General features: G+C 38.8%; 1 protein-coding gene and 1 pseudogene across 2 annotated transcripts; one reads left to right on the top strand and one right to left on the bottom strand.

The window, feature by feature from the left end:
* Window positions 1-194: 194 nt before the first annotated feature.
* Window positions 195-27,877, bottom strand: ZNF518A (zinc finger protein 518A). 2 transcript variants are annotated; one of them, XM_004701038.2, is made up of 5 exons: window positions 27,814-27,877; window positions 25,358-25,442; window positions 9,670-9,816; window positions 7,485-7,533; window positions 195-6,704 (listed from the first exon to the last, which is right to left on the bottom strand). In XM_004701038.2, the coding sequence occupies exon 5, from the start codon at window positions 6,569-6,571 to the stop codon at window positions 2,201-2,203; it is 4,371 nt and encodes a 1,456-aa protein (XP_004701095.1). In that variant the 5' UTR covers window positions 6,572-6,704; window positions 7,485-7,533; window positions 9,670-9,816; window positions 25,358-25,442; window positions 27,814-27,877; the 3' UTR covers window positions 195-2,200. The 2 variants fall into 2 exon arrangements, with proteins under 2 accessions (XP_004701095.1, XP_045147551.1); XM_045291616.1 differs by lacking the exon at window positions 27,814-27,877 and adding an exon at window positions 27,307-27,391.
* LOC101657080 overlaps window positions 27,846-27,996 on the top strand; it is a 34,605-nt pseudogene continuing 34,454 nt past the window's right edge.

The raw sequence follows: 27,996 nt of genomic DNA on the forward strand, positions 1-27,996 counted from the left end.
AGGCATAATCATTGTAAAATTATGACTATCCTCAGATGAAATTTTACTTAGTATTTGGGGAAGGGTGGGATCACTCTATTCTTTACAGTTCAGCAGCCTCTAGGGAAAACCAGACACATATACTTCAAAATCGAAATAGTTCTCATTTGAATAAAATTTCTATTAGATTCCTCCACAGTAAACAGAATCTTGGATAAACACAAGCTTAGGATAATTTTAATTGAAGAAAAATGTCATTACAGAAAGTAGCAATGCTTATCATTCTTTAAACACCATAACATTATTTATATAAGCTTTATGCTTTGATCAGTTCCATTCTTGGGCTCAATTTAAAAAACACAATTATAACAGATTTTATACAAAAAATACTTCACTAAGAAAGTAGACAAACTGCACAAAAACAGTATTAGTGTAATATGCATAGCAAGATAGCTTGAAGCATCTACATATGGCTTTTTAAAAAATAAAAGTATTAGGGAGTTGGCCCACGCGGGACCAACTTTTTACAGTTGACATATGTAAACTGTTTCACATCTTTTAGGCACTTGCTAACAATAGTGTTCAATCCCTGAAAAAATGAATTTACAAAACAAAAATCTGTATCTGAAATAAAAAACAAAAATTACATGGATAAAGTCTTATATATTCTTCTTAAATTAAACAACCAGATTTATTAGTGCATGCACAGAAGTGAAAGAAAATATTTTTTTTCCAGCAAAAATTTTCTGTGCAAAATTTACATAATAAACTGAAAAACACAAAAATTATATACAGGTTTAAATTCTTCACTATATTCAGAAAAGATGCCCTGAAGTTTTAATCCAAAATAAAATCAAAATGTCACAACACTTATAGTAACAAGGTAACAAAAATCACGTAGCATATACTTCATAATACAATGTAATTTTTCAATGATCCAACAAATTTTGATCCACACCTACAAAGCCAAAAATTTAAATGATTCAGTTGTCCAAGAAAACACTCATTTACATCTTCCTGTTCGAGTGTGTCCCTTAGGAATTTTCAAGTTTTACACACTGCCACTACATCCACTGTTACTGCATCCCCACTCTCAACTGCCAACCATTAGCAAAAATTGGCTTTTTCGGTCTTACTTAATAGTTGCTAATACAGTGGGTTGTTTCAATTTGGTCAGATTCCTATAGTAATTAACAAAACACAAAAATCTGACTTGCTTTACTTCAAAAATTGGTTTTATAGGGTAATTTTCATTTTCAAGAAGAGCCAATCTTTAAAAAGAAAGAAAAGCCAATCCTTTCAAAGTGCTTCTGTGTTCAACTCTTTTTAAAGAGATGGCAACCAAAAAAAAAAACAAACCAAAAAACATTTTGGTTTATGGGGTGAAGTGATTTAGATAAGCATAGTTGTTTGCAAACAGACCACGAGAACATAATCAAATTTTAAAAAAAAGTTTAAATTAGTTAACTAGTTTCTAAACCAGAGCAAGAAGTTTAATTCTTCTTTCTAGGCTGTCAATCTACTGTAGTGCTTGATATAGTAATTTAGAAAGAGTAAGAAAATCACCTTGGGAAGGTGTGTCAATCTCTAGCATGGGACAACATAAATAAAAAAAAATATGTAAAGACGTTTTAGAATTACTTGCCAAAAAAACCCTTCAAGCATTACACTGAGGGGTAACTGGAATAAATTATATGCGCTCTCAAAGGAACCTATATTCTTCAAAAGAACTTCACTGACCAGAGAGATACACCAAAGTTCTCTCCTCAAGCTCTCTCAGCATATCCATACAAATGTTCAGCTGCATGGTGAAAGCTTTCCACCTTCACGAGAGCTATACATATCAGATTCATAAGGCTGGTGAAATAAGAGGGAGTGGGGCTATCAGCTGCCACCCTCTATTGAGTCACAAATATTCTTAATATAAATTGAGAAAATAAAACTGTTTTATAAAAAGTTTTCTTTAGCCCTAACTGCCCAAGAATATAATTCAAGGAACATCTGTGCTGTGATTAGTTGCTTTCAAAACTTACCTGTTCTTGGGAACATTACCTATTATCACATGTCAATCTTCTGCTCTTCTACTGAAATACTTCAACCAACTTGAAAAGTGTTTAATTTCAGGTACTATTTTTTTTAAGTGAAAAAATGTCTGCATTATGGTCATCCAACCTAGTATTTTCTTCTAATTTTACTTTTTCTTTTCCTTGATTATGGTAAATTATTGTAACATATTCCAATCTCGAGTAGCTTCCACTAAATGTCTCTGCCCATGACCAGCCCAATCATCCTGATTGTCAAACACTCGACCACAAAACCAACACTTAAACCTAGCTTTCTGAACACTTCCAGAGGTAGTTTTCACAATCTGGTAATTGTTTTTGCTGGTCTTTTTGAGTGTCAATTTTAGCACAAACCTTTCTTTCACAGAACTAAGAGGTTTACATGTTTTGTGCCTCTTGGGAAATTCAACATAAGTTGTTTTAGAAGGGTTACAGCAAACTGGTTTCAGTAAGGCATTCAGAGTTCTTTCTGACAACGTAACCTTAAGCACATGTCCTTTGAATTTAGCAATAGTTTTCATTACATTTACTACTTCTGGTGCATCTGCATCAGGATGGTTTAAAACTACCACTGGTTGGTTTCTCCAAGGACATTTCACCAGCTGTTTGGAACTAAAGGGGAAAACACGCAACATTCTGACAGCATCTTTTGGAAGCCGAGGTCTAAGCATGTCATGGAAATCTTCAGGCTTAGCCTTTTCCTTACACTTTCGATGGAGTGTTGCTTTTTTCTGAGGTTCTTGGTAACCATCCCTACATTTTCTTTTACAGTTTCTGTCTCTGGTTGCAAAGGCAGTTTCAGAATCATAAATTCCCACACGAGTTTTTATTCTTGAAAAATTTCTTTTGGAAACCTTTTTACGATTGCAGCTTCTCGCATCTGTACAATCTGCTTTAGACCTTAAAACCCTGGTGTCTGAACAGTTGGTAACACACACTGGCTCAAGAGATTCTGGGCATGCTGCTGTAGAATTTACCACAACTTCATTTGCTGGCATCAAATTATTTAATGAAAGGGGTAAGGCATCTCTTGAAGACTCTGGTTCTTTCTGGCCTCCTTCTGTGGTCTGGTTAGATGATACACTGGCTTTTTGCAATGAGGATGCAGAATGGCTTCCTGACAGACTAGTAGCAGCATTCACATTTAAAACAGGGTTAAAAACCTTCAGCAGTATTTTCTGTGGTGTTCCATCAGGGTTCTTTGGCTGTAAGTTTTGATAAGTACTATTTTGGACTATGGTAGGCTTAAGCAGCTCAGTTTTATTTGGCATCACACACTTTAATAAAACAGCTTGTTTGCCATCAGGCAAGAGGGCATAAACAGGTGGTTTGGGAAGTACCTCGTTCTGCTGTTTCCCTGAATCCAAGATGGTCAACCTAGTGCCCTGATGCTCGGATGGCACAGGAGGGGGTACAGTTTTTTCTGAAGAACTTGCTGTTTTAATAAAGTAAGGGCCTTTTAATGACAAGTTATTCTCGGCATTATTCTTCATGTTCAAACAACTACCAATAGTGGAACAAAGTGCAGGTGTAAGACAAGTAGTACTTGTTCCGCACGGCTCTTTAGTAATTCCATCACAACTCTGAGCACTCTCTGTTTTGACACCAGAAGCACCTTCACGTTTCCCGTTACTGAAAGTTACAATCATCCCAGGCTGCTTGTTTAAGAGAAGAGAAGCAGGTACACCTTGTGTGTTAATCAGTGAAAGCGGTCTTCCTGAAACCACCTGAAATCCAGGCTTGTTAGCAACTTGCCACGGTACAAAAAGGCCATTTGGAGTCTGAACAAATACAGCCTTTTTTGGTTCTGAATTTAGAAATGGATTCTGAATATATAAAGAATTTAAATTCTGTGTAGTGGCTCGTAGTTTATCTTTTACAAGCTGCTGTGTTATTATTGCATCTGACTGAGTCTTAAGTAATGTGCTAATTCCTGCAATATTATGTGCCTTCTCTGAATCCTTTACATTTTGTGGTATCAACAGCACTTGTTTTCCATTGCATTTTAAACTCAGATCATTTGTAAGCTCATTAACACCAACAGTGTCAGATGGAACCGGGATCATGCCTTGCACTTTCAGGTCTTTTGAAGTTACTAGTATTTTGCTCTCTCCCTCATGTTTCTGAAATGACAGACCATCCTGAACTGGCAGGCCTTTATTTGGAATGTTACTGGAGTCTTGCTTTACATCAGGTTTTGTTTTTAATACATCTTGAAGTAACTGGTTTACTTCAGGTGGCAAATATTGTGAAGCCTGTTGGCTCTGGAGAGAAAAAACAGATGTAATTCTAGGCATCATGGGTGAATCAACATTGGAAAAGTTATTCCACTTAGGTTTCTCAATTATGCTCTCTGAAGTTTGGATTTCGTTCTTATACAAGTTCTGTCCGTCAATGCTTTGTTCTTCAACTTCAGCCTGTGCTTTTATAGTTCCACATTGAGTATTTAAATCGCTAACAGACGCTAACAGGCTATGTGGATTTGAGTTCTCTTTCTTCACGAGTGATAAAACTGATTCACTTATTGGGTGTTGAGTCATCATTTTGCTTGAAGATTCCCTTTGAAGATGTTCATACATTACCCTACCAAGTTTATTAGGGTTACTTACTTTCGAGTAATTATGAAAAGGCAATGATCGTTGGCTGGAAGATTCATCAGTCAATTCAGAGTTGACATACTTAATGCAATAGTTATGCATATCTCTACTTTTATATGTATTTGGTTTGAAAATACAGTTATCCTTATCTGGACTTTTAATGGTGGTACCCAATACCTGAGGGTGACTCTGAGTAATATGATTTCCCCATAAATCAACATTATCTCTGGCTTCAACTTTTGTAGCCAAATTCACTGGTGACATAATGAATTCTGATGTTGCTGGCAAAAAAGATACACTCTTTTCATCATTCACAGTTTGAAGCACATTATTCATTTGAGATATCAAAGCCATTTCTTTTTCTGAAGTCATTTTCCCTGAAAGTACAGGAGCTGCAGGTGAAAATGAAGTAGAGGCTTTCATAAAAACTGTGTCATTTAACTCAGCTGCTACTCCTGCAGATAAGAACCCAGTGGTGTCCATAGCTCGGGGCTGCAAATTAGCAGTACCTGGCTTAGAAACATCTGACTGTGAGCTTGGTGAACATAAACTCTGCTTATTAACAGGTAACAATTTAATTACAATATGTTGTTTTCCATCCACCATCTTAAAACCCATAAATTTAGCACTGTAGTTAGCAGGAACTGGTATTCTGTTATTTTTCACCATTAACACTGTAGGTCCTTGTACAGAAGAAGTCTTCAAGGGACCTAGAGCAGAGTCTGGCCCCGCTTCAGCTCTATTACACTGCCCAGTGAGCACCAGAGTTGGGTTTTGTGAGTGTAACTCGGCCGGCCCATCCTTCTTCTCACAGTGCACGCTTTCACCCTTGGCCTCCTTGCCGTTTTCTTCAATGCGACGATTCTGGTCTTCAGCCTGTGTTTCGTTCGTTTTAAGTACTTGATTGTTTTCTTCTTTACTTTCTTCACTTGCATTGTCAATTTTCTCCCGTTTCCAGAAGGTCTTCCTTGATTCACCTACTTTGTATCTTTTCAGTATCAGCTTAAGGCCTGCTGAAGTCTCTGCAATCCTTTTTTCATACTTTTCTCTTTCTAGTTTTTCCTTTGCATATAAATGTTCTTTGTGGAAAGTTGTAACGTGTCTTATAAGGTACTCTTTCCTGGTGACACCATAGCCACAATACTGACAGACGAAGGTAAATGTATTTGAATGAACCTGAAGATGCTTCTGAAGTTCTCCTTTGGAAAAACATCCAAAATGGCATTTATCACATTTATAATGAGCTTCATTATGTCTATAAATATGCTGAACAAATGTGCCAACATCCTGGGTGGAGAATTTGCACCTTTCACACTGAAAATTGCCATTAATACAATGAGTGGATATGAAATGCTTTGTCAAGTCCAATAACGTATATACAGTTCCATTGTTACAAATGTCACATTTTACTAAAGTGCTTTTATGGGTGCGTCTGTGTTGTTTAAATACCTGGAAGTCATTTGCTGAAAAACTGCACATTTCACAAGGATAAGAAGGTAATTCGCCGTGGTGCCACATTTGAAAGTGTTTCTGCAAATCATTAGGGCTATATGGAGTACTGTCTAGGCATTTTGAGCATTTAAAATTGAGTATTTTTGCAGACATTTTTATACCTTGTTCTTCAGTTATCTCAGACTTGCCCTCTTCAACATACCTTATGTTTATACTGATAGATTTTCTTGCAGTCTGTGGTTTACACTGAAATAGTTTTTTGTATCTATCAATTTCATGTTTGCACACAACTTCATTTGGAATATTTATCTTCGGCAAATCAATTTTCACATTTCTTAGTTCATAATGGCAACTACTTTCCAAAATACTTGATTTAGGTGCTGATCTGATAGTTGAAATGATTTCACTTTTTATATCATCCTCTTTTTGTAAAGCAGAATGATCTTCATCACAAAACAACTGTGTTTGTTCAGATGGCATGATTTAACAAAAAATTCCAATTTATTTTTTCTTTTCCTTCTGTGGAACTCCTGAATTTATTTGAAATTTAAATGTGAAAAAATAGTGCGCTGAGACATTTTCAAATACCAGGAATTTTCCCACATTAATGCACCTAAAATTAAAAAAAGAACTGAAATTTTCATCACAAAAGTAACACTGAATTATGTCCTTCCAGCTCATTTAACACAAAGGCTATTAGTGAAACATACAAATAAAATATACAAAATATCTATTAGATATTTTCGGAATAGCTCAGCAAGAAGTAATAATTTGAAGTACAAATAACAGTAATCTGAGTCAAGAAATGCGTGCTATCCTCAACTCTTCTGTGATTTTAAGCAAGCTTCCAGTTCTCTGTGCCCTTGTTTCCTCATCTAAGGAAAACCTATTGGAAAAATGTATTCAAGCTAAGATGTTCATATTAAATAGATACTATAATTTTAACAGGATCTTTCACATGTTAACAAGGCAGCCCTAAAAATGTACACATATTTACCCATGTAATTATAACTACCTTTCACGTTTGCTTAGTTGATTCTTCAACTATTACCCAACAAAATCCCAACAGATTTCTCTCCAGATTTCCTACCTCTGTAATGCCTCAGGGAAAAACCATGCTTAAAACACAACTTTCCTTTATCTAACAAGAACAACAATAATTAAAAAAAAACAGCTTCTGCAAGTTATCATTGCTAACGGGTGAAAACAGAATAAACAGAAAAGTAACATACCTCCCTGGGTTAAACACTAAGTCTACATTCTATCTTTCTGGTCCTCCACCACTTGGCCATTTGGTTCTTACACACTTCGAAATTCAAACAGCAGCTAAGAAAAGCCCTGACAGACTAAAATGTACCCATTACTATCCACCTCCATTAATTTAAATACTTACTGACGTCTTAACTTCAGACAAGTCTCAATCTCTGTCTTAGTTTCTTCACCTGTAAAATAAAAAAAAAGGGGGGGGGGAATCAGTACTCTTTCTTATTCATAAGTAGTTGTAAGGATTAAGAAAACATAACGTGGAGCATCTTATATTAAAGTGCCCTATCAGAGTATGGTAGTGGATCTTAAAATTTGGAGGTGCTAGCATATCTGAATAGGGTGATTTAAGACCTTATTAAAATTCCATTTATAATTTAGACTTCCAGTACGACCTTTCTAAAGAAAGTCAGACAGCCTTTTTCCTCGTCAAGGTATTACTTACTGTTTGAGTTCCAAAAAAGAAATCACAACTTCTAACCTATATAAAGAACTGTTTATTTGTTATCTTAATTGACTCTTTTTGAATATCTGTGGGAAGTTGTCTGAACAATCATAACTTCTCCTTAATCAGATAAACCTTTAAATGTTTTATATTAGAGTTGACTCATCAACTTCCTCTATTTCCTAACCAAGCAAATCAGTTTTCCATCTTAAGGATGTCAGCCAGAATTGTCCTGATGTACATTCACTCACAAGACCCCTCCATGAAACTGTTTACACTGCATTTTTCAGAAATGCTGCCTTGGGAAAGTTCTATCAGGGGCTAAGAAATTAGTTTTTTGCTAAAAATTATTGTTGAAAAAGTTCTAGATTTGATAACTCCTTATAAATTCTGCCCTTTCTGTACACGTCTCTTTGCTGTAAAAGGTTCCCTACATTTGCTTTACCAAATAAAAATTGATTGTTTCCTCCTATAAGAGAGGACTCATGCATCCTCTACAAAAGTGCTGTTTCTCCATTTCATGAAGTACAATTTACTCCTTCAATAAATTTTTTCATTTTTAACAGAGCATTAGTCTAGTGGCTCCTATGGGGCAAACAGATACACGAATACATTATTTATTCACAGCTGATTGTTCAACAACAGTACACAGTACAGTCACTGAATTGAAAATTTTCAGAATGCCAGGCAGTCAAAATATATGTGCCACCAAACTCACAATTAAGCATATGCTTGCACATTCTCATGCAGTTTACTCTTATTTAGATATAATTAAAATGAATTTGTTTGGGTTTCACAGTACCCAGCAAAATTTCCATGTGCATGAAGAAGCTACTGTCCTTTCCTTCAATTAAGTCTAACATGTAGCAAGCGAGGACTCTCAAAGATAATACCCAACAGCAAGGTAACTAGGGTCTCCCCCACTGGGCACAATTTTTTTCATCTGGTGAACATAAAAGAAAGCCAAGCAATTTTTATTTGAGCTCTCTAACCTAGTAGCTCCAATGTTTTTATTATAGCTCAATCTTGAGCCTACCAACAAGGATTCCTGGTTTCACATCTATTTAACTAATTACCTTACCTTATTTATATATATGTATTATTACCTCATAAGGTCTGACCAGCATTCTATGTCTTGAAATAATCAGTACTATTTGCATAAATTATGATTGGCTGTTTAAAGTAAACTGGAGTTTCCAGCATCAATATGACAATTTAAGTTCCATCTCCCAATAAAATAACCACACACAAAGTATATAGAAAATCTTGCAAAATAGCCAGTAGTGGAGAAATATTCCATAAACACACTATAAGATATTTTGACTAAGAAATGGTCCAAAGAGAAAAGAGGAAGAAAAACAAGAGGTGATCTACTTCCAACTACCACTTTTAAGAAGAAAATTCACTCAGAGACATTAATACTGTTGTAGAGTGAATTCCAAACTCACAGTGACCTGACAGAGCACAGTGGAACTGCCCTACAGGATTTCAAAGACTGTAAATCTTTAATGAGGAAGAATGCCATACCATTCTCTTACAGAGCAGCTGGGGATTCAAGCAACCGACCATTTGGTTAACAGTCAAGTGCTTAGCCACTGTGCCACCAGGGATCCCTAGGGAACATTCATTCAACCAATACTTATCTATTTTTTTAACAGCTTTATTGGCATATACTTTACATATTATACAATTTAATTGTTCAATCATATTTAAGAAGAGTTGTGCAATCATAACCACAATCAATATTAGGATATTTTCTTCTCAAACTCATTGTTGCTGGCTCACTATTCTCCCCCTCATTCAACCAATATTTAATGAATAATGATTATATCCCAGATAAGAGACTCTGCTCTACTCCCCCTAAACATACCTTGGGAGATGAAACGAGGGCTTCAGAAGGAGCTCAATGGAGGCTTTTGGATGACAAAGATTCAGGCTGAGGTATCAGGAAGGAACTTAATCCAGAAACTCAGGGTGGGTCCAGACGCCAGACGGAGTAGGAGGTTGTTAGCACCAGCTGTCAACAAGATGTAAAGATGAACTTATACTGAACAAAAATGTACACTCCTGGCTCTCATCCTTTGCTTAAAAGTTCTGTCCTTCCTTTGTCAGGGGACAAAGATTACATTAACTCAGAGGAAATCTTGGTTTATTCTTTAAGACCGAAACTCAATTTCCAATGCCATCAATATAGAAAAGGAGGCAAAAGCATCATTCAATGTACTCAGAGGAACCCTTCCTTCCCCACTCCCTACTTCAGCCACAAAGTTACTACAACGAGAAAGTACTGAAGAGAAAAATTTAAAAACTTTAGGGGCAAAAAACTATTAATTACTCATTTCAGTGAGAGATAATATAAAAAAATAAGATCTGACAAGTTGATGAGGGTAAATTAACTTTAGAAACAAGAAGTAAAAAAAAAAAAAAGTCTTGAAAAAAAAAGAGAGACTTGAATTTTCAAAGTAACAGGCAAGATTGTGGGGGAGAAAAGGAAAATCAACTGCTGACACATTGTGTTAGCTCTGTTGTAGGCAGCCACCAAACCAGACAACAGGAGATCTATTCAAATTCTGTGATTTCTTTCTTTCTTTAACTCTATCGTGGTTCTGTTTTCAATTTAATTTTACTCCTGTTATCACAAACTTGTTCTAGAGCCAGGGTTACAATGGTTTATGGAAATGAAGCAACGTTTTAAAAGCATAGTACCCAATATTTAACACACTAACCTAAACATTCTATGTTGCTTCAGCCAAGAGTAGCACTTAAACAGAAACGTCAGCCCTTTGTATTCCCAGTGAGACGCTCTGTATGACTTACTCTCAACCTGTGTAGTTTTTTTTTCAAATGATGAGCAGAAAGCCTCATCATTCTCCCAAGGAGTGGAGGTGGTTTTGAACTGCTGAACTTGTGGTTAGCAGCCCAATGCACAACCCAGTATACCAACCAGGTCTCCGGAATACAATTAAGTAGAAAACAAGGAAAAGAACAGAGCCGGGAAACAAACACAGTGTGAAAATACATACAATGTCCTTACAAGTAGCATCTTTTAAATCTAAATACACAATACGCAAGTGAGCCTGGACCAATGTTTATCAGTATCTAACTTGTGTTGCCCTAAGTGGATGATGGTTCGTTTCTGCTTCCCTTCTGTGTCCAATCTATGTCCATATGTATGGATCAGCTAAGGTTGTGGTGATCTTGTTAGGTGCTATTGAGTAGGTTCTGACCCCTAACGAACCTATGCACAACAGAACCACACACTGCCCACTTCTTCGCCATCCTCACAATTGTTCCTATGCCTGAGGCCATTGTTGCGACCACTGTGTTAATCCATCTTGTTGAGGGCCTTCCTCTTTTTTGCTGCCCCTCCACTTTACCAAGCATGATGTCTTCATCTTAAACAAAATTAAGAATAGCCTACTGCTTTGTCAGACATCCGGTCTTTGGTCTACCCTAAATCCTTGCCAAGGATCCTTGGTGACGCAGTGAGTTTAAACGCTGGGCTGCTTTCGGTTAATAGCTCAACCCCACCACCTCCTCCAGAGGAAAAAGATGTGGCAGTCTGCCTCAGAGAGCTGTTACCGAGGAGTTCAAGAAGAAAGAAAATTGAAAATTATGATGGCAGCAATTGTACAACTATGCTTGATCTAATGGATCTATGGATTGTAATAATATATGTAAATGCTCTTAATAAATGTTTTCTTTTAACATCTATATATGTACATATGTATAGCCTCAGAATCCTCTGGAACTGTCCTACAGGGAAGCTGTGTGGGAATTGACTCAAAGGCAATGGGATTTTCTGATACTGGTGAGCCCTAAGGTCATTTCTACTCTGAAGGTTACGGTCTCGGAAACCAACAGGGGCAGCTCTACCCTGTCCTATAGGTCACTATGAGGTGGAATTGACTCACGGACAGTGGGTTTGGGTTTAGTTTTCTCATAGGAAGCCTTCATCTACCGACATAATTTTTCCCTTTGCCCTGCATTGCTCAAGTTTGCTACTCAAAATTTCAAAACCACACAGCATAGCTTTTAGAGGCATAAAAATACTAAAATTTAGGATGGTACTTGCACATGGTTTGGGAAGAAAGGAATATGACCATAGAACACACAAAATGTGGGTGAAAGGGGACACAAAAATATCCATCAATAAATAAACAATGGTATTTTAATAGGATATTATCCAATTTTACAAATAATATGGCAAATATGTGGAAGCATGAAGCTGCAATTATATATGAGTGGCTTTTAAAGTTCATGGAAAAACTGCATTAAAAAACTATGGAAATTTTAAATTAACCTTTTAAAAGTCTTTCCATCTACAGTATTTATAATTCTCTCATGTTTAGGAGCCTTAGTGGCATGTGGGCTACAAACCTCAAAAGTGGTTGTTCAAACCCACCAGCTGCTGAGAAAGACAAGGCTTTTCTGTTCTCATAAAGGTTTAGTCTCAAAATGGGTGCATAAGCAAATGTGGTGAAGAAAGCTGATGGTGCCTGACTATCAAAAGATATAGTGTCTGGAGTCTTAAAGGCTGGAAGATAAACAAGCGGCCATCTAGTAGAGAAGCAACAAAGCCCACATGGAAGAAACACACCAGCCTATGTAATCATGAACTGTCGATAGGATCAGGTTATGAGGCATCAAAGACCCAGAACAAAAAATCGTATCGATGTGAATGAGGGTGGGGGCAGAGTATAAACCCAAAGTCCATCTCTAGACAATTGGATGTCCCCTTACAGAAGGGTCACAAGGAAGAGATGAGCCAGTCAGGGTGAAGTATAGCACCGATGAAACATACAACTTTCCACTAGTTCTGTAATGCTTCCTCCCCACCCACTATCATGACCTCAATTCTACTTTACAAATCCAGCTAGACCAGAGCATGTACACTGGTACAGATAAGAACTCGAAACACAGGGAATCTAGGACAGATAAAGCCCTCAAGACCAATAATGAGAGTAGCAATACCAGGAGATTAACAGGAAGGTGGGGGTGAAACGGGGAGCCAATCACAATGATCGTCATGTAATCCACTGCCAGGGGGATGGACAACAGAAAAGTGGGTGAAGGGAGACAGCAGTCGGAGTAAGACATGAAAAAAAAAATTATCGATGGTTCATGAGGGAGGGAGTGTGGAGGAGGGGAAAATGAGTTGATACCAAAGGGTCAAGTTGAAAGAAAATGTTTTGAAAATTATGAGGGCAACATGTACAAATGTGCGTGACACAATGGATGGATGTAAGGACTGTGATAAGAGCTGTAAGAGCCCCCAATAAAATGATTAAAAAACAAAAAAAAGATTTAGTCTCAGAAACCCTAAGGTGTTCTTCTACTCTGTCCTATCGGGTCGGTATGAAATGTCATTTACTTGATGTCAGTGGTTTGGGGATTTTGCTTTTTGTTTGTCTATCAAAGATACATTCCATGAAAAAGCAGGGTAATAACAAACAGCATGGAGTATGTACACAGTTTTACTATGCAAATAAAAAATGTCATCTATTTACACAACACAGATTGTATAACAATCCATTTCTTAAGCTTGGTATATAATTAAGACAATAAAAATTGTTCAAATAATAGGGCAAACAGAAAACAAATGTTTTGAGAATGATGATGGCAATAATGTACAAATGTGCTTGACACAATGGATGGATGTATGGATTGTGATAAGAGTTGTATGAGCCCCCAATAAAACGATTAAATTAAAAAAAAAAGTGGTGGTGCCACTACAAAATCTTTGTTCCTAAGCCAACAGGACATAAAGCAAAGGAGCAATTACCATTAATTTACGTGGGGAAAAATTCTGAGTGTGCGCAGATCCAAAAATATAACCTACAAAATCATACCAAATAATATACAAAGCCTAAAACAAACAGGCATATAGTGCTCACAGACATAGTTCAAAGCTATGGTGGCCTCATGCTGACATGTTGGACATGGCTCCAGGGAAGGAGCTTGGTGACGGCACTTTCTAAAGAGTGAACATTGTTTCTTTAAAGGCTTGCTACAAAACAATGGCTGAATGTGACTTTTCTCCATTCTCATAAAAGTGAAAATCCTCTTTGGTTTTCTTTCCATTAGTGCAATCAGGTACTTATGTAGGTCTTTTGTAAAAGCAAAGTGAAATAAAGCAAACTTTTGAAAAGTGATACATACCAATGAGGTGGCTTCAAAATGTTCATGGAAAAATCCATTATCTTTTAGTTTCATTTTTCCACAAGGGTTTTTAAGCCTCCTTGATACAAGTATTCAGGAGTCTTGGTGGTGTAGTGGTTACCCATTGGGTTGCTACATGCAAGGTCGGCAGTTCAAAACCACCAACCACTCTGTGAGAGAAAGATGAGGCCTTCTACTCCCATAAAGAGTTCTAGCATCAGAAACTCACAGGGGCAGTTCTACCCTGGTCCTATAGGTCACCAAGAGAATCAACTTGATGACGAGGAATTGGTGGGTTTGGTGTATGTGCACACATAGTACACCATTGAACTACATGATGTATTGTTTAAATAGTGTGCTCTTTTTAATAAAGTGCTAGATTTCATTTAGAATTTTTATGCCATTTTTGATGGCTTTAGTATTAGCATTACAGAAAATTAGTTAATATATTGGATAACTTTTCATCATTTCACATATTTACTAAACCCAAGAATTGCAAACCCTTTCAATTACATAGGTTGTATCAATAACACCCTCCACATGGCCCTAGTACTTCTTTTAGATTTAGATTTTACAACCTTTCAAGTTGTTCTATAGTTTCTCATCTCTTCAGGTTTACTACTGAAGGCGGCATCAGTTTTGGCAATTTATACTTTCCCTGAAGATAATCAGTTCCCTTCATATTTCCAAAGTACATTCCCATAAACCTCACTTTTAAGCATCTATTCTATAAGGGTCACTCACTCAAGTTTCCATCTGCTGCATCAATAAAGTTTGTTTTCTGCTTGTCACGCACACACAAAAAAGATTCTATTCCATAAAAAAAAGTCACAGTACGGCCTACAGAAATACAAGCACAGCATAAAAATGTATGTGTCGGTACCACATAAATATCCATATGCAAGAAAATTATTAAATAGATTAAGTAACCTCTGTATGAAAATTTTATGAAAAAAAGCCTTATGTATTGATTTACATGTTTATACATATTATGAATGGTTTTTTAAATATTTTAGAAAAATGAAGTTGCAGACTATAGGAAAATCACTGAGAAAACATTCTGAGCATGCACATGTATGTATATAAGCAGAGACACCCTCCAAACTACTGACAAAAGATTTTTTTTTTAATTTTTAATTGTTTTATTAGGGGATCATACAACTCTTATCACAATCCATATATACATCAATTGTGTAAACTACATTTGTACATTCATTGCCTCATCATTCTCAAAACATTTGCTCTCCACTTAAGCCCCTGGCATCAGGTCCTTATTTTCCCCCCTCCCTCTCCGCTCCCCCTCCCTCATGAGCCCTTGATAAATTATAAATTACTATTTTGACATATCTTGCCCTGTCCAATGTCTCCCTTCACCTACTTTTCGGTTGTCCGCCCCCGGGGAGGAGGTCACATATAGGTCCTTGTAATCGGTTCCCTCTTCTACCCTCCCAGTATTGCCACTCTCACCACTGGTCCTGAAGGGATCATCCGTCCTGGATTCCCTGTGTTTCCAGTTCCTATCTGTACCAGTGTACATCCTCTGGTCTAGCCAGATTTGAAAGGTAGAATTCAGATCATGATAGTGGGGGTGGTGGGGGTAGAAGCATTTAGGAACTAGAGGAAAGTTGTATTTTTCATCGTTGCTACATCGCACCCTGTCTGGCTCATTTCGTCCCCAAGACCCCTCTGCAAGGGGATCTCCAGTGGCCTACAAATGGGCTTTGGGTCTCCACTCCGCACTCCCATCATTCACTGTGGTAAGATTTTTTGTTCTGATGATGCCTTATACCTGATCCCTTCGAGACCTCGTGATCGCACAGGCTGGTGTGCTTCTTCCATGTGGGCTTTGTTGCTTCTGAGCTAGATGGCCGCTTGTTTACCTTCAAGCCTTTAAGACCCCAGACGCTGTATCTTTTGATAGCCAGGCACCATCAGCTTTCTTCACCACATTTGCTTATGCAACCGCTTTGTCTTCAGCAGTTGTGTCAGGTTAGCAAGCATCATAGAATGCCAATTTAATAGAAGAAAGTATTCTTGCATTGAGGGAGTACTTGAGTGGAGGCCTAATGTCCTTCTGTACCTTAATACTAAACCTATAAATATATGCTCATAGATTTCCCCATCCTCATATATAATTATATTTGCATATGTACCTGTCTTTATCTGGACCTCTATAAATGTCCTTTGCCTCCCAGTTCTTTCCTCTATTTCCCTTGACTTTCCTCCTGTCCCACTATCATGCTCAGTCCCCACCAGGGTTTCAGCAATTCCTCTTTGTTACATTACCTTTGATCATGTCCTACCAGGCTCTTTATAAGAAAGGCAGTACAGCACAGCTGAGAGAAATGAGCAGGTCCCTTAAATACCGTGACTGAAAGCAAGAGGGGCACATCACCACCGCAACCTTTTAGTGAGGCCTGCCTGTGTTCCTTACCCTAGAATTCTACAATATTCTGTAGCCTCAAAAATATTCTTCCTTCTCATAAGAAATAGTTTTATTCAAGTATTCTTAGAATAGTGGTAGAATCCAAGATAAAAGCCAAGAAGGGGAGAAAAGGGAAAACATAAGTGAGAAAATTAGAGAACTATAATGCCAACCCAAATAAAAGTAACAATGTCTATTACGACAATGATCTTCTGTTTAAAACATCTTAGTAGCTTCCCATAGTACTTAGTTGTTAGCAGGGCTTGCAAAGAACAATGACACCTGGCCCTGGATCTCTCTGTTCAAGTTCATCTCACACCTTTCCCGACCTGTAAGCATACTCTAGTAAGCAGCCATGGTCTCTGTTCCTCAAATATTTATATTTCAAGCCTGTGCACCAGCTGTTCCCAAATGCAATGTGTTTGTTGTACCATTCTTCAAATGGGTAGATCTTTTTTCATGTTTTAGGTATCAACTTAAATACCAACAATTCAGAAAGGCTTTCCCTAACCTAAAAGCATCCTGACCTAAAAAAAGTTAATTATTCTCTATTATCAGTCATGTTTTTCTTTAGTCACTTTAGATATAACTTTGTTGTTAGGTGCCACTGGTCAGTTCCAACCCACAGTGCAACAGAACAAAATGCTGCCCGGTTCTGTGTCATTCTCAAAATTGTTCTTATGTTTAAACATAGGAAGTGCCATTGTTGCAGCCCCTGTGTCAATCCATCTGTCGAGGGTCTCCCTCTTTTGCTGCCCCTCCACTTTACCATGCATGAGGTCCTTCTCCAGGACTGGTCTCTGATGACTTGTCCAGAGTATGTAAGATGCAGTCTTACAATCCTTTAGGGAGCATTCTGGTTGCACTTCTTCCAAGATACACCTGTTTGTCCTTTTGATAGTGCAAAATCTTTGCCAGGCACCATAATTCCAATATATCAATTCTCCTTAAGTCTTCCTTCAATGTCCAACTTTCACATGCATATGAGGCCATTGAAAATTGAAAAGGTAGGTTTGAATCAGGCCCACCTTAATGCTCAAAAAGTAGCATCCTTGCTTTTCAACACTTTCAAAAGTCTTGTGCAGATTTGCCCAATGAAATGCATCATTTGATCTTTTGACTGCTCTTCCATGAGCATTGATTGTGGATCCAGGTAAGATGAAATCCTTGATAACTTCAACCTCTTTGATCCAGGTGTGAAGATTTGGTCTTCTTTACACTGAGTCCTAGTTCTTACTGAAGGCTGCAATCCTTGATCATCATCAGCAGGTGTTTCAAGCCCTCCTCACTTCCAGCAAGCAAGGCTGTGTCATCTGCAGATCACAGGTTGCCAATAAGCCTTCCTCCAATCCTGATACCACCTTCTTCTTCATATAATCCAGCTTCTCAGATGATTTGCTAAGCATAAAAAATGGCAGTGTATAATGAGCAGATCTAGCATAGTGATGCAGATTTTCCTAATTTTAAGTCATTCAGTATTCACTTGTTTTATCCTTTATTAGCCAATTTCTTTTCTATCAATCTGAACCTTGAAATAGAAGTTGCACAAGCATAATGATTACATTTGTCATATTTGTTGTTATATCACTAGCTTCTGGCATAGTGCTGGGCTTATAACAGGAACCACATCTGGGGCAGTCTTTGTTCTAGTCACTGGAAACACAACAGTCAATAATTCAGACAAACTGTCTTGCTTCATAGGGCTAATTATGTTACTGGGTATTTAGCCAATATACAATGTAAATAACATAATATATTCACGGTTAACAAGTGATGAAACAAAACAAAACAAAGCAGGAAACGAAAGGCAGAACAAGAATCAAATTTTAAATCCAACGTCAGGGAGGTCTCACTTGAAAAGTTAATGCGTAAGCTGAGAAAGCCAGTATTCCAAGAAAAGAAACAATGAGTGCTGAGACCCTGAAAATGGACTGTGCCGAATATATTTTAGGAAATGCATGGAGTACGACTGTAAGATAGCCTGAAATGTTGAGAAGCAGAAGACAGAGTTAAAAAAATAACAGAAGGACAGCTCATGTAAGCTCATGGGACACTGTACGGTCTCAGGATTTTATTCTGTATGAGATGGTAAGCCATTCAAACATTTTGAACAGAGGGATAACATGAACTGAATTACTTTTTAACAAGACAGTTTCAGCTGCTATGTTAAGAACAGAGTATGTGAGAGAGAAATAAAGATGGAAGGGAGACCAGTTCAGAGTTGTTGCTGTTCGGGGCTGTCAAATCTGTTCGAACTCAAAGAGGCACTGGCCCTGGCCCTCAAACACAGCTGGCCCTGCGCCATAGGTGGTGTAGTAGTTTTATGCTGGACAGCGATTCACATGATCAGCAGTTTGAAAAGAATGGGCTTTCTACTCCTGTAAACAGTTACAGTCTCGGAAACCCACAGGGGTCAGTCACTATGAGTCAGCATGGTCTAGAAGGCAGTGAGTTTGAGTTTGGTTTAGTCCTGTGCCATCTTCACAACTGGTCTTGTGTTTGTGCCCACTGTTGCAGTCACTGCGCCAATCCATCTTGTCCAGAGCCTTCCTGTTTTTCACTGCCCCTCTACCAAATGACGTGCTTTCCCAGGAACTCATCTCTCCTGATAACATGTCCAAAGTATGAGATGAAGTCTCACCCTCCTTGCTTTAAAGAGCAGATGGATTTGCCTGTTCTTTTGGCAGTCCATGGTATTTTCAATATTCTCTACCAGAACCTTAATTCACATGCATCGATTCTTCCTCAGTCTTCCCTACTCAATGTCCAACTTTCTAGTACATATGGGGCAGCTGAAATTACCATGGCTTGGGTCAGAAAACACCTTTACATAATAATCCAGGTAAGAGATGACAGAAACAATAAGGTGTGATCAGACTCTGGAAATATTTTGAAAATAAAGCCTATAACATTTACTGGTAGATAATACGGGCACCTTAGCAAATGGAAAGCCTTGACCTACTGTCTTACTGAGACAAAAAGAAGTGTGGTAGTCGGTTGGTCCTTACCGAATACAGTGAGTTCAGAATACCTAGCATTCAGTTTTAGCCATGAAAAAAGAGGTATCTATTTGACATCTGTGGTAGTTAAATAATCTGGTGTCACGTTTAGCTTGTCAATCAGGTCACAACTTGATTACCTCATTTGGAGACGCTATAGAGATAAATAGCTCACTGGAGGCCAGACACACACTCTGCTTTGTCTTCCTGTTGACAAGCCTCATGGAACTATGCTGATGGCAGCCAGAGTCCTGGAGCTGGAGGAGCCACATGGAGACCCACATCAGCGCTAAGATGCTTCCACTGCCACTGGATCCACTGGCCTGTGATCTTCTTGCACTAGGTGTCATTGCATGTGTTGCTTGAGTCTGAAGAGGAATTTACAGACTGGTACTGGACATATGGGCTAATATCGGACTTAAGACCTTGATGTGGCCTGGTCTGGGATGTTTTCTTAATATACAATGACTCTTTGATATAAAGCTCTTTCTTATACCTATTAGTGTCTATGAATTTGTTTCTCTAGTCAACCCAGACTAACACAACATCCAAGTGGAAACATGGAATGTGTACTTGGGTATATAATTCAGAGGTATTAGTGTAAGACAAATTTTAAGGGGAAAAAATTAAGAATCCAGGAATGTGGCTGATCAACTGTTGAGTAAGAGGACTGAGAAATGCCCAGTGGACTTAATGTAAAGATCACTCAAAACTCCCCGCCATCCAGGATATCCCAGATGCAACCCTATAAGGACAGGTAGAAGTGCTCTTTTGGATTTCCAAGACTGTAACTCTTGGAAGCCTCATGGTTCTCCCATAAATACCATTATATTAACGAGAACACTTTTAGTGGAGTTATGAAGATGAAAACCTGCCTAACATAAATTTAAGTGAAAATAGGAAGTTAAAAAGTAGAGTGTAACATCAACAGCATTTTCAAAAGTTTTACTGTAAAGGAGCAAGAAACAGAGTGGAAGTGCATTTTGTTGTTTTTAGGAAGTTAAAAAGTAGAGTGTAACATCAACAGCATTTTCATGAGTTTTACTGTAAAGGAGCAAGAAACAGAGTGGAAGTACATTTTGTTGTTTTTAATGGTGGAAATTACAGTGTGACGGCATATTACTGAAATAATGAAGTAAAAATGTGGGAAAATATGGTCAGAAAGAAATGCAGAAATAATGCCCTTCAATAGGGTAGAAGGGACAGGATCTACTAAACAAATTTTTTTAAAAACCAACTGACTTTAGAATGAAGCAGCGTAACTCCATTAACTAAAAAAACAGGATGCTGGCAGGTGGGCAGATGTGCGAGAGCTTATAGAACACCCCATTAAGTCTAACCTATTTTACAAATTAAGTTTTATTGGAACAGAGGCACAGTTACCATTTACATTCTATCTTTGGCTGATTTTGTGCTACAACAGCAGCTGACAGCTACAATAGAGACCACATGACCTGCAAAGCCTAAAATATCTGGTCTTTTATAGAAAAGCTTGTCAAATTTTGGTTATATTTCAAAGATAAAGGTGAGATAAATGGCTATGAGAAAAGAAGGTAAGCAAAAACACTTAAACAAAAGTAAAATTCAATTGTGCGAAGCTTCAAGTTACACGTTTCATAAGACTGTACCAATGGCGATTTGTTGTTAGTCAAGCTTCTTGTGGTAGTCTGGGTAGACCAGAGAAATTTATAGACATTCATATGTGTATAAGAAAGAGCTTTATATACAAGAGCAACTGAATATTGAGAAAACATCCCAGTCCAGTCCAGATCAAGTCCATAAGTCCAGTATTAGCCCATATGTCCAATACCAAACTATAAATTCCTCTTTAGATTCAGGAAACACATGCAATGATGCCAACTGCAGGAAGATCACAGGCCAGTGGGTGGGAAGTCTTGTGGATTCAATGGTGTTGTAAGCATCTCAGCACTGACAGGGGTCTTCACGTGGTTCTTACAGCTCAGGACACTAGCATAGTTCCATGTGTCTTATCACCCACAATGTCCCCCAAGGAGTGAGCAGAGAGAGAGTGTCTCCCGCATCCAAAGAGGAATTACCGGAGTTTCCAGAATCCTCAGGAGAAAGCCATGCCCACACAGAGGCCTCATTGGCTATGACCTGATTGACAGACTAGACTCCACCCCTTCACTCTTAATCCTCTCAAATTGACAAACGATTATATAACTACCACACTTCTCTCATAATCATCCAAAATAGAATTATCCAAATCATTCCGGTCAGTCATATGTACAGCAACCTCTTAGTTACATCATTATGAGCCTTTTGGTGCAGACTGTTAAGCATTCAGCTACAAACAGTAGGTTTGTGATTTCAACCCACTCAATGGCTCCACTGAAGACCTGATCATCTGTTTCTGTGAAGATTGTTGTTCACCTGAGCCACTAAGTGGCTTCATTTCCCCCAACCCAGAATGAAGTTGGTCAAGCCCCGCCCCCACCTTTTTTAATGTCCAATGACAAAATATCTAAGTCTATACATGCTAAAGCTAATTTTTCATCACCCTCCCCTATCACATTATATATACTTACATGTTTTTGTGTTTCAAAGGAAACAAAACCACCACCAGAATTTGTCAGTTTGTCATGAGGGTGTCAGAAGTGCTGAGATCTGAGATCTCTGGGGTTCCTTCACACCACCCTAAGAATGGACCACAAGGGTTTGGGGTGCTGCTGGCATAGAGTCCATGGTACCTAGAGGGATTAAGACACAGCCTAATTGGTGGCTCCCTGAGCAGGCAGTGCAAGTTGTCATTAAGATGGCCATAGTTTATTACCACTCCCTGGAAGAGAGGAAGAGGTGCTTGCTATTAGGAACACTGGAACAAGTCATGAGCGGGCAAACGCTGAAATAAAAGATATACACCTTATTTGCTAGAACTGTTTGCTGCCGTCATAAGGCTGGCAGGAGCACCTTCTTACACAGACAGTAGATCTGAGAGTGAAGGCAAAGAAAGCAATGGCTCGGCTTCTGGTCCCTAATTGGAAGTAAGGTTGACTTTGGAGTAGACAGTAAAAACAGGAAAGAAGGTGGACTGTATGGACATGAAGGGGGCTTGATGACTTGGCAGGGCAGCACAAGGAGCCAAATATCAAGCCACTAAGCTGAAGGGTCACTTGCGAAGAGGGTCCTTGGCAGGCGCAGCCTTCCTGATGTTATTCCAGAAACTCTGCAGATATTAATGGCTTGGTGGTGGCTGTTGCTCGTCTAGACAGACCCTAACCTGTACTAGGAGCAACTCTCCAATGTAAGCACATTCATTCAGGCCAGTCAGTCACTAGGTAATCTTCAGTGTATGGTATGACTGGTGGATTGCCGCCTACACAGAAACCCTGAAGGAATGGCACTTAAAAGCAGCTGGGGGAACAGATTAAAGGAATTCTATGTATAACAGAACAAAAGACAATCGAGTCCTGCACAATCGTGCCCACTAAGGCCATGGTTTTAGTGACTGTGTCGATCCTATGGCAAAGGAAAAATTTCTTAAGCCAAAATCTACCGGCGCAGATCGCCATGTCTTTTCTCCTACAGAGCCACTGGGTGGGTTCAAGCTACTGACCTTTCAGTTACAGTAAAGCACTATACCACTGTACAACTTGTCTACAGATCTTAGGCAAGAAAACCCTGTTGGACAATTCTACTCTGCCATCTGGCTATGAATTAAAACACTCAATGGCACCTAACAACATTTACTTCATTACATTTAATTAAAGCTTTCGTTCTTCACCATGTTACTTTCTCTGTATAGTTTGAATCAAACATAGTATAGGAAATCTCACCATGTACTTTCTATTATCACAGCATAACATCCATGTGACACTCACATGGTAAGAGACCAAGAAAATGTTACATAGAAAGAAGTTGCTAAGATAAATGAGCATGTATAACATAGTATCTCAATTCACCTTTGTTTTTCTCTAGTCATTGTCATTGTTAAATATTTCTAACGAAAAATTTTAATGTCTTTCTGAAAAAGTGCCTTAAAAAAGAAAGCAAACTTGATTATGTACAACCAAAAACCTCATGGGATTTGGTTTCTTGGCTTGGAACTTTAGGTTTGATGGGGCATCGAGTTAATTGGCCTAATAACATGTTAGTGCCTCTGTTCCACCTGCTAGCTGGGGTCTTGTAAGCAGCTGCAGAAGGCACAAAAATCAGTCTCTATTCACAGAAAACCATAGTGGAGGGAGAATCAGGAACAGAAGGCTACCAGCCAAAAGACCAGAAGAGAAGACTAGTGCCTGGCTACCATTACTGAATATTTTAACCAAAGATTTCAAAACCCCTTATCAAAGGGGGAAAAGGTTAAAAATAGTTTCATATTCTCCTGGATGCCAGACATCTTGGAGTCAAGGCTGGCTGACCCCTGAAAGTACTGCTCTGAGATTAAGTCTTAAACAAAAAATGTTCCCTAGTCATCTTGCAAGGAGCCCTGGTGACACAATGGGTTACAAGGTGGGCATGTAACCCCAAGGCCAGCAGGTGGACCCACCAGCTGATAACACTTCCAACTCCCATAAAGATTTACAATCTTAGAAACCCACAAGGGCAGTTCTACTCTGTCCTATAGGGTTGCTAGGAGTCAAACAGGACTGAATGATGTGAGTTTTTTGGGAAGTGTGGCATAATGGGTTTATGTTGGGCTTGCTAACTACCAGGCCAACAGTTCAAAACCACCAGACACTCCAGGCAGAACAATGAGGCACTCTACTCCCATAAAGAATTATCGTCTCAGAAGCCCACAGGGGCAGTTCTACCCTGTCTTATGGGGTAGCTATGAGTCAGACTTGACCCCATGGCAGTGATTTTGGTTTGGTCCTTAAACCAAACAATGGTTTATCTTAACTAGTAAAGTGTGCCTTGAGCATGATGCTCTTTTAAGATCTATCAACGATTAAAATGATAACAGCAATTCAAAATATTAGCTGAGGAAACTTGGGGAGCAGTGTATGTATGTTAATGTGTGAGGAACAACTCAGAGGAGAGTGAAGCGCTGCACAGCTCAAAAAACGTAGTCGACGTCACTGAAAGATACTGGTAGAAACTACTGGAATTGATGTTTGATTTGCTGGGTGGATATTCTCAACAACAACAAAAAGACAGTTAACTACTAGTAAAATTCAGTGTGAAAAGACATGATTATGATTACTAATGTGAAGTGTGTAGTCTACCTGTGTTGTTTCCATAGTTAGGTATATAATTTCATTCCTAATTTATGGTCATACTTATAGGTATGCTTAATGTACTCAGTAAGGAGTAATATGATACCAATTCAAGAATTTATATATTTGAAAGATCACAGGGCCTATCCTACCCCCAAAAAATCAAGGGGCATTTGTCTTTCAAGGGTTTGTAAGCCAGGTTTTTGCTCAAAGATGTAGTATTTTCCATTGAATATCCAAACCTTTTCTTTTTATACATGGATTTGTTAGTTTTTGTTCTCGTTTCCTTGTGTCAGTTATTTATCTCCAGGAAACCAGTCATGACCCTTTAATTTCCAAGCCCCCTTTCTGACTTAAAAAGTAGATCCTACTAATGATAACATAAGTATATACCACAGAAATGTTTCTTTAAGTGCATTGCTTTGGGCTTACTAGACCAAAGCATATTTCTAGCTGTTTATACAACTCCAAAACATCTTCCTACCTTATTTATCTCTATCATTCAAAACTTAGAAACCCTATTGCCATCTTTGCATCTAGAAGGACTGACAGAGTAAAATCACCTTTATGTCACCAATAAAATGTTAAAACAATAAACTATGAAGCCAAGAATCACTTTCTTGCTTACATTAAAATTAAGCCTCTACGTACTGTATTTTGTTTAGCCCATAAGTAAAACTTTAACTTGTGAAACCTCATGAACATGTAACTATTTTATGTTATGCAATATTAAAGTATACTAACTTACTATGTAAGACACTATATATAACAGTGCTTCAATCTTTATCATACCTTTTCTCCCGACAGCAAAAAGGATACAATTTAATGTTTAGACAATGCCACAATCAGGAATAACGATCACAAGAAGAGATGGTATCTGGAAATGAAGACCAAGATTTTAAAACTTTGACTGAAAAAAAAATCAATATTCTTATATTTTGATTCTCTTACATTTCATATTCAACTTAAATGTTTAAAGTGATTAAAATAAGCCAAGAAAAACGTATCAACACCTAGACAAATAAAGTATCACTGACACCCAGAGATAGCATGCCATAAATTTACAAGTCACGAAACTCCAAGCTCAGAAGAGAATTTAAATTAAATCTCTAAATCCATACCTTCATTTATGACAAAATAGGATAAGACCCAAGCCTATGACAATAATCTAGGTCTAATCCCATCCATTATCCTAAAACCACCAGGCTACCTCTTTAATTCTCAGTTCAATGTCTACCATTCCCCTGCAAACGACTCATCACTTGAGGCCAATCTCTAGCTAAGGAATGCATTGACTCAATAACCTGAATCTTGACCAAAATGACCAAATGACCAAAAGAACTACCAACTTCACTATAACTCTTTCTCAGCTTATATTTTTGCTAACAACCATATAGAGTACCTGAAGGAACCTGATCAAGAAGCACGTCTTTTAACAGCAAAGGAAAAAAAAAAAGTTGTAGCAAGTGCTCTGTGGTGCACAATGCTTCAGTAAGACCAATTACAAACAAGTACAAATAGAAAACAAACAATAAAAATTTAAAAGATTTTAAAGGTCAAACTGTAAATTTATGCTAAAACCCATACAGAATTTGTTTAGTTCACTGCATCCAATGATTACCAGAGAGGACATAATTGGGAAGAAGTTTAATAAGTAGTAGCTGGTAATCTGTTATCAGGGCATACTGTACGTGTTCCTTAGGGTTGCTGTCCTTTTGCTCCCTCATAAAACGACAACAAAATGTTTTAAATTGTCACTGCCAAAATAAGGAAAATTTCAATTTAGAGATGTACATTTTGCCTTTCCCCCTAACTTTTGTTTGTTTTACCAAAAATGCACATGGTCTGGAATAAGAATTAACTTCTTTGCTACTTGGTCTACTATGCTTACCAGGCCCATGAAATGTTCTGGCACCATTACAATTTCAGATAAAATTTTGCTGAAAGATAATGAATCTATTTGTACAAATTAGCAGTTAAACACTGAAAACGTTTGGGAATTTCAATGAAACAATGTAAATGGTTTCTACCTAATCACACATACCCAAAATAGAACCTTTGCTGCAGAAAAAGCAATTCAGCATTATCAATAAAGTTGGAGCATTTTCTCAGTTTTAAATTTTGCGATCCTGTCCTGATGGAGTTTGGTGTCTTCATGCCTAATCACAAAATTCAATATTCTTCTGAATCCCTTATACAATGACCCATATTTTAGTTTTCTGACTTAAGACTTAATGCACTCAATAACTTTCTTTTCTGCAATAACTCACAAACACCAAATAACTCTAAATTTAAAATAAAACAAACAACAACAACCCCCCCCCCGCCCCCCCTCAAAAAAAAGACTGGACCTTAACTTTTGTATTGAACCTTACAGCTAGCTACCTTATCCGTTTTGCTGGTCTACTTAAAAGAGTTATAACACCTCATCGGGTATGCATTCGCTCTACATCTTTTCAATGATCAGAGACATGTCATCTACAAAGACGCTGTCTAGCTAACAACGAGGACACCATATTAAAAGCAGATTCAAGATGAACAAGCCAGGGACAAGCAAGCGATCTGCGACTGGGTGTGGTTTGGGGGGGGGGGGTGCAGAGACCAGCGACGGCCAACTCTTGGGAGGCGAGCGCACGCGAGAGAACTGGGTGTCTTGGCTTCAAGAGTTGGCCCCCAAAGAGCAGAACCAGGCCCACAAGAGCGACGCCGTCGAGCGGGGCCGCGGGGGCCTCAGAACCTACAATTCGGGGGTGCCGTCTGAGGGATGCCCAGGGAGCGTCCACCAGCCCAAGATTCCGCCGCGTAAGCGCTTCGAGGGCCGCGCGCCCCACGCCCAGCGCCGCGCGCCCCGCCCCTTCCTCCGCGCGCGCGCGGGCGCCCCTCGGGCGCGCGGAAGCACACCGCGTCCGCGTCCTCCTTCCTCGCATAGCCTTCGTTACAAGAGCGAGGTCCAGAAACGCCCCTACGCATTGAAAGCCCGCGCTAAGGAGAGACGGTCGAGCCCGGCAGCCCGCAAAAGCACCGGCTGAAAAGCCCGACTTCTCTAGAAAAACTTTGCGGCAAGTTAGGCGGAAGCACCGAAGAGCCGGGACTATTTAACCGGAGCTTCCTCTCACCCAAGGCGATTCTTTTTGAGACTTTTCGGGGAACCGTGAAGCCTCGCAAACACCCCCCACTTGCCCTTTCGCTGGTATTCTCGAATTCCCGGGATGCTCTGCAGTCTGAGCGGCCCCGTTGGTGGGAAATACCTGTCGTGGTCCCCATTGCCTGCGAGTCCCTGATGGCGGCCATTATGCTTCCATCCGGGTATTGCAGACAAGCCGACCCCAGCGCTCCCGGGAGCGCACGCCGCGGCGGAGGGATCCACGCTGCACCTGGGAGAGCGGAAGCGGACGGAAGCCGGAAGGATTCCAGTCTCATCCGGGTGAGAG

Source organism: Echinops telfairi, unplaced genomic scaffold (genome assembly GCF_000313985.2).
Source record: "Echinops telfairi isolate 266 unplaced genomic scaffold, ASM31398v2 ScPeMD7_70;HRSCAF=299, whole genome shotgun sequence".
NCBI classification, from domain to species: domain Eukaryota; kingdom Metazoa; phylum Chordata; class Mammalia; order Afrosoricida; family Tenrecidae; genus Echinops; species Echinops telfairi.

Coding starts and splice junctions, on each gene's coding strand:
- ZNF518A (XM_004701038.2), bottom strand. CDS start 6,571: ATGCCATCTGAACAAACACAGTTGTTTTGTGATGAAGATCATTCTGCT.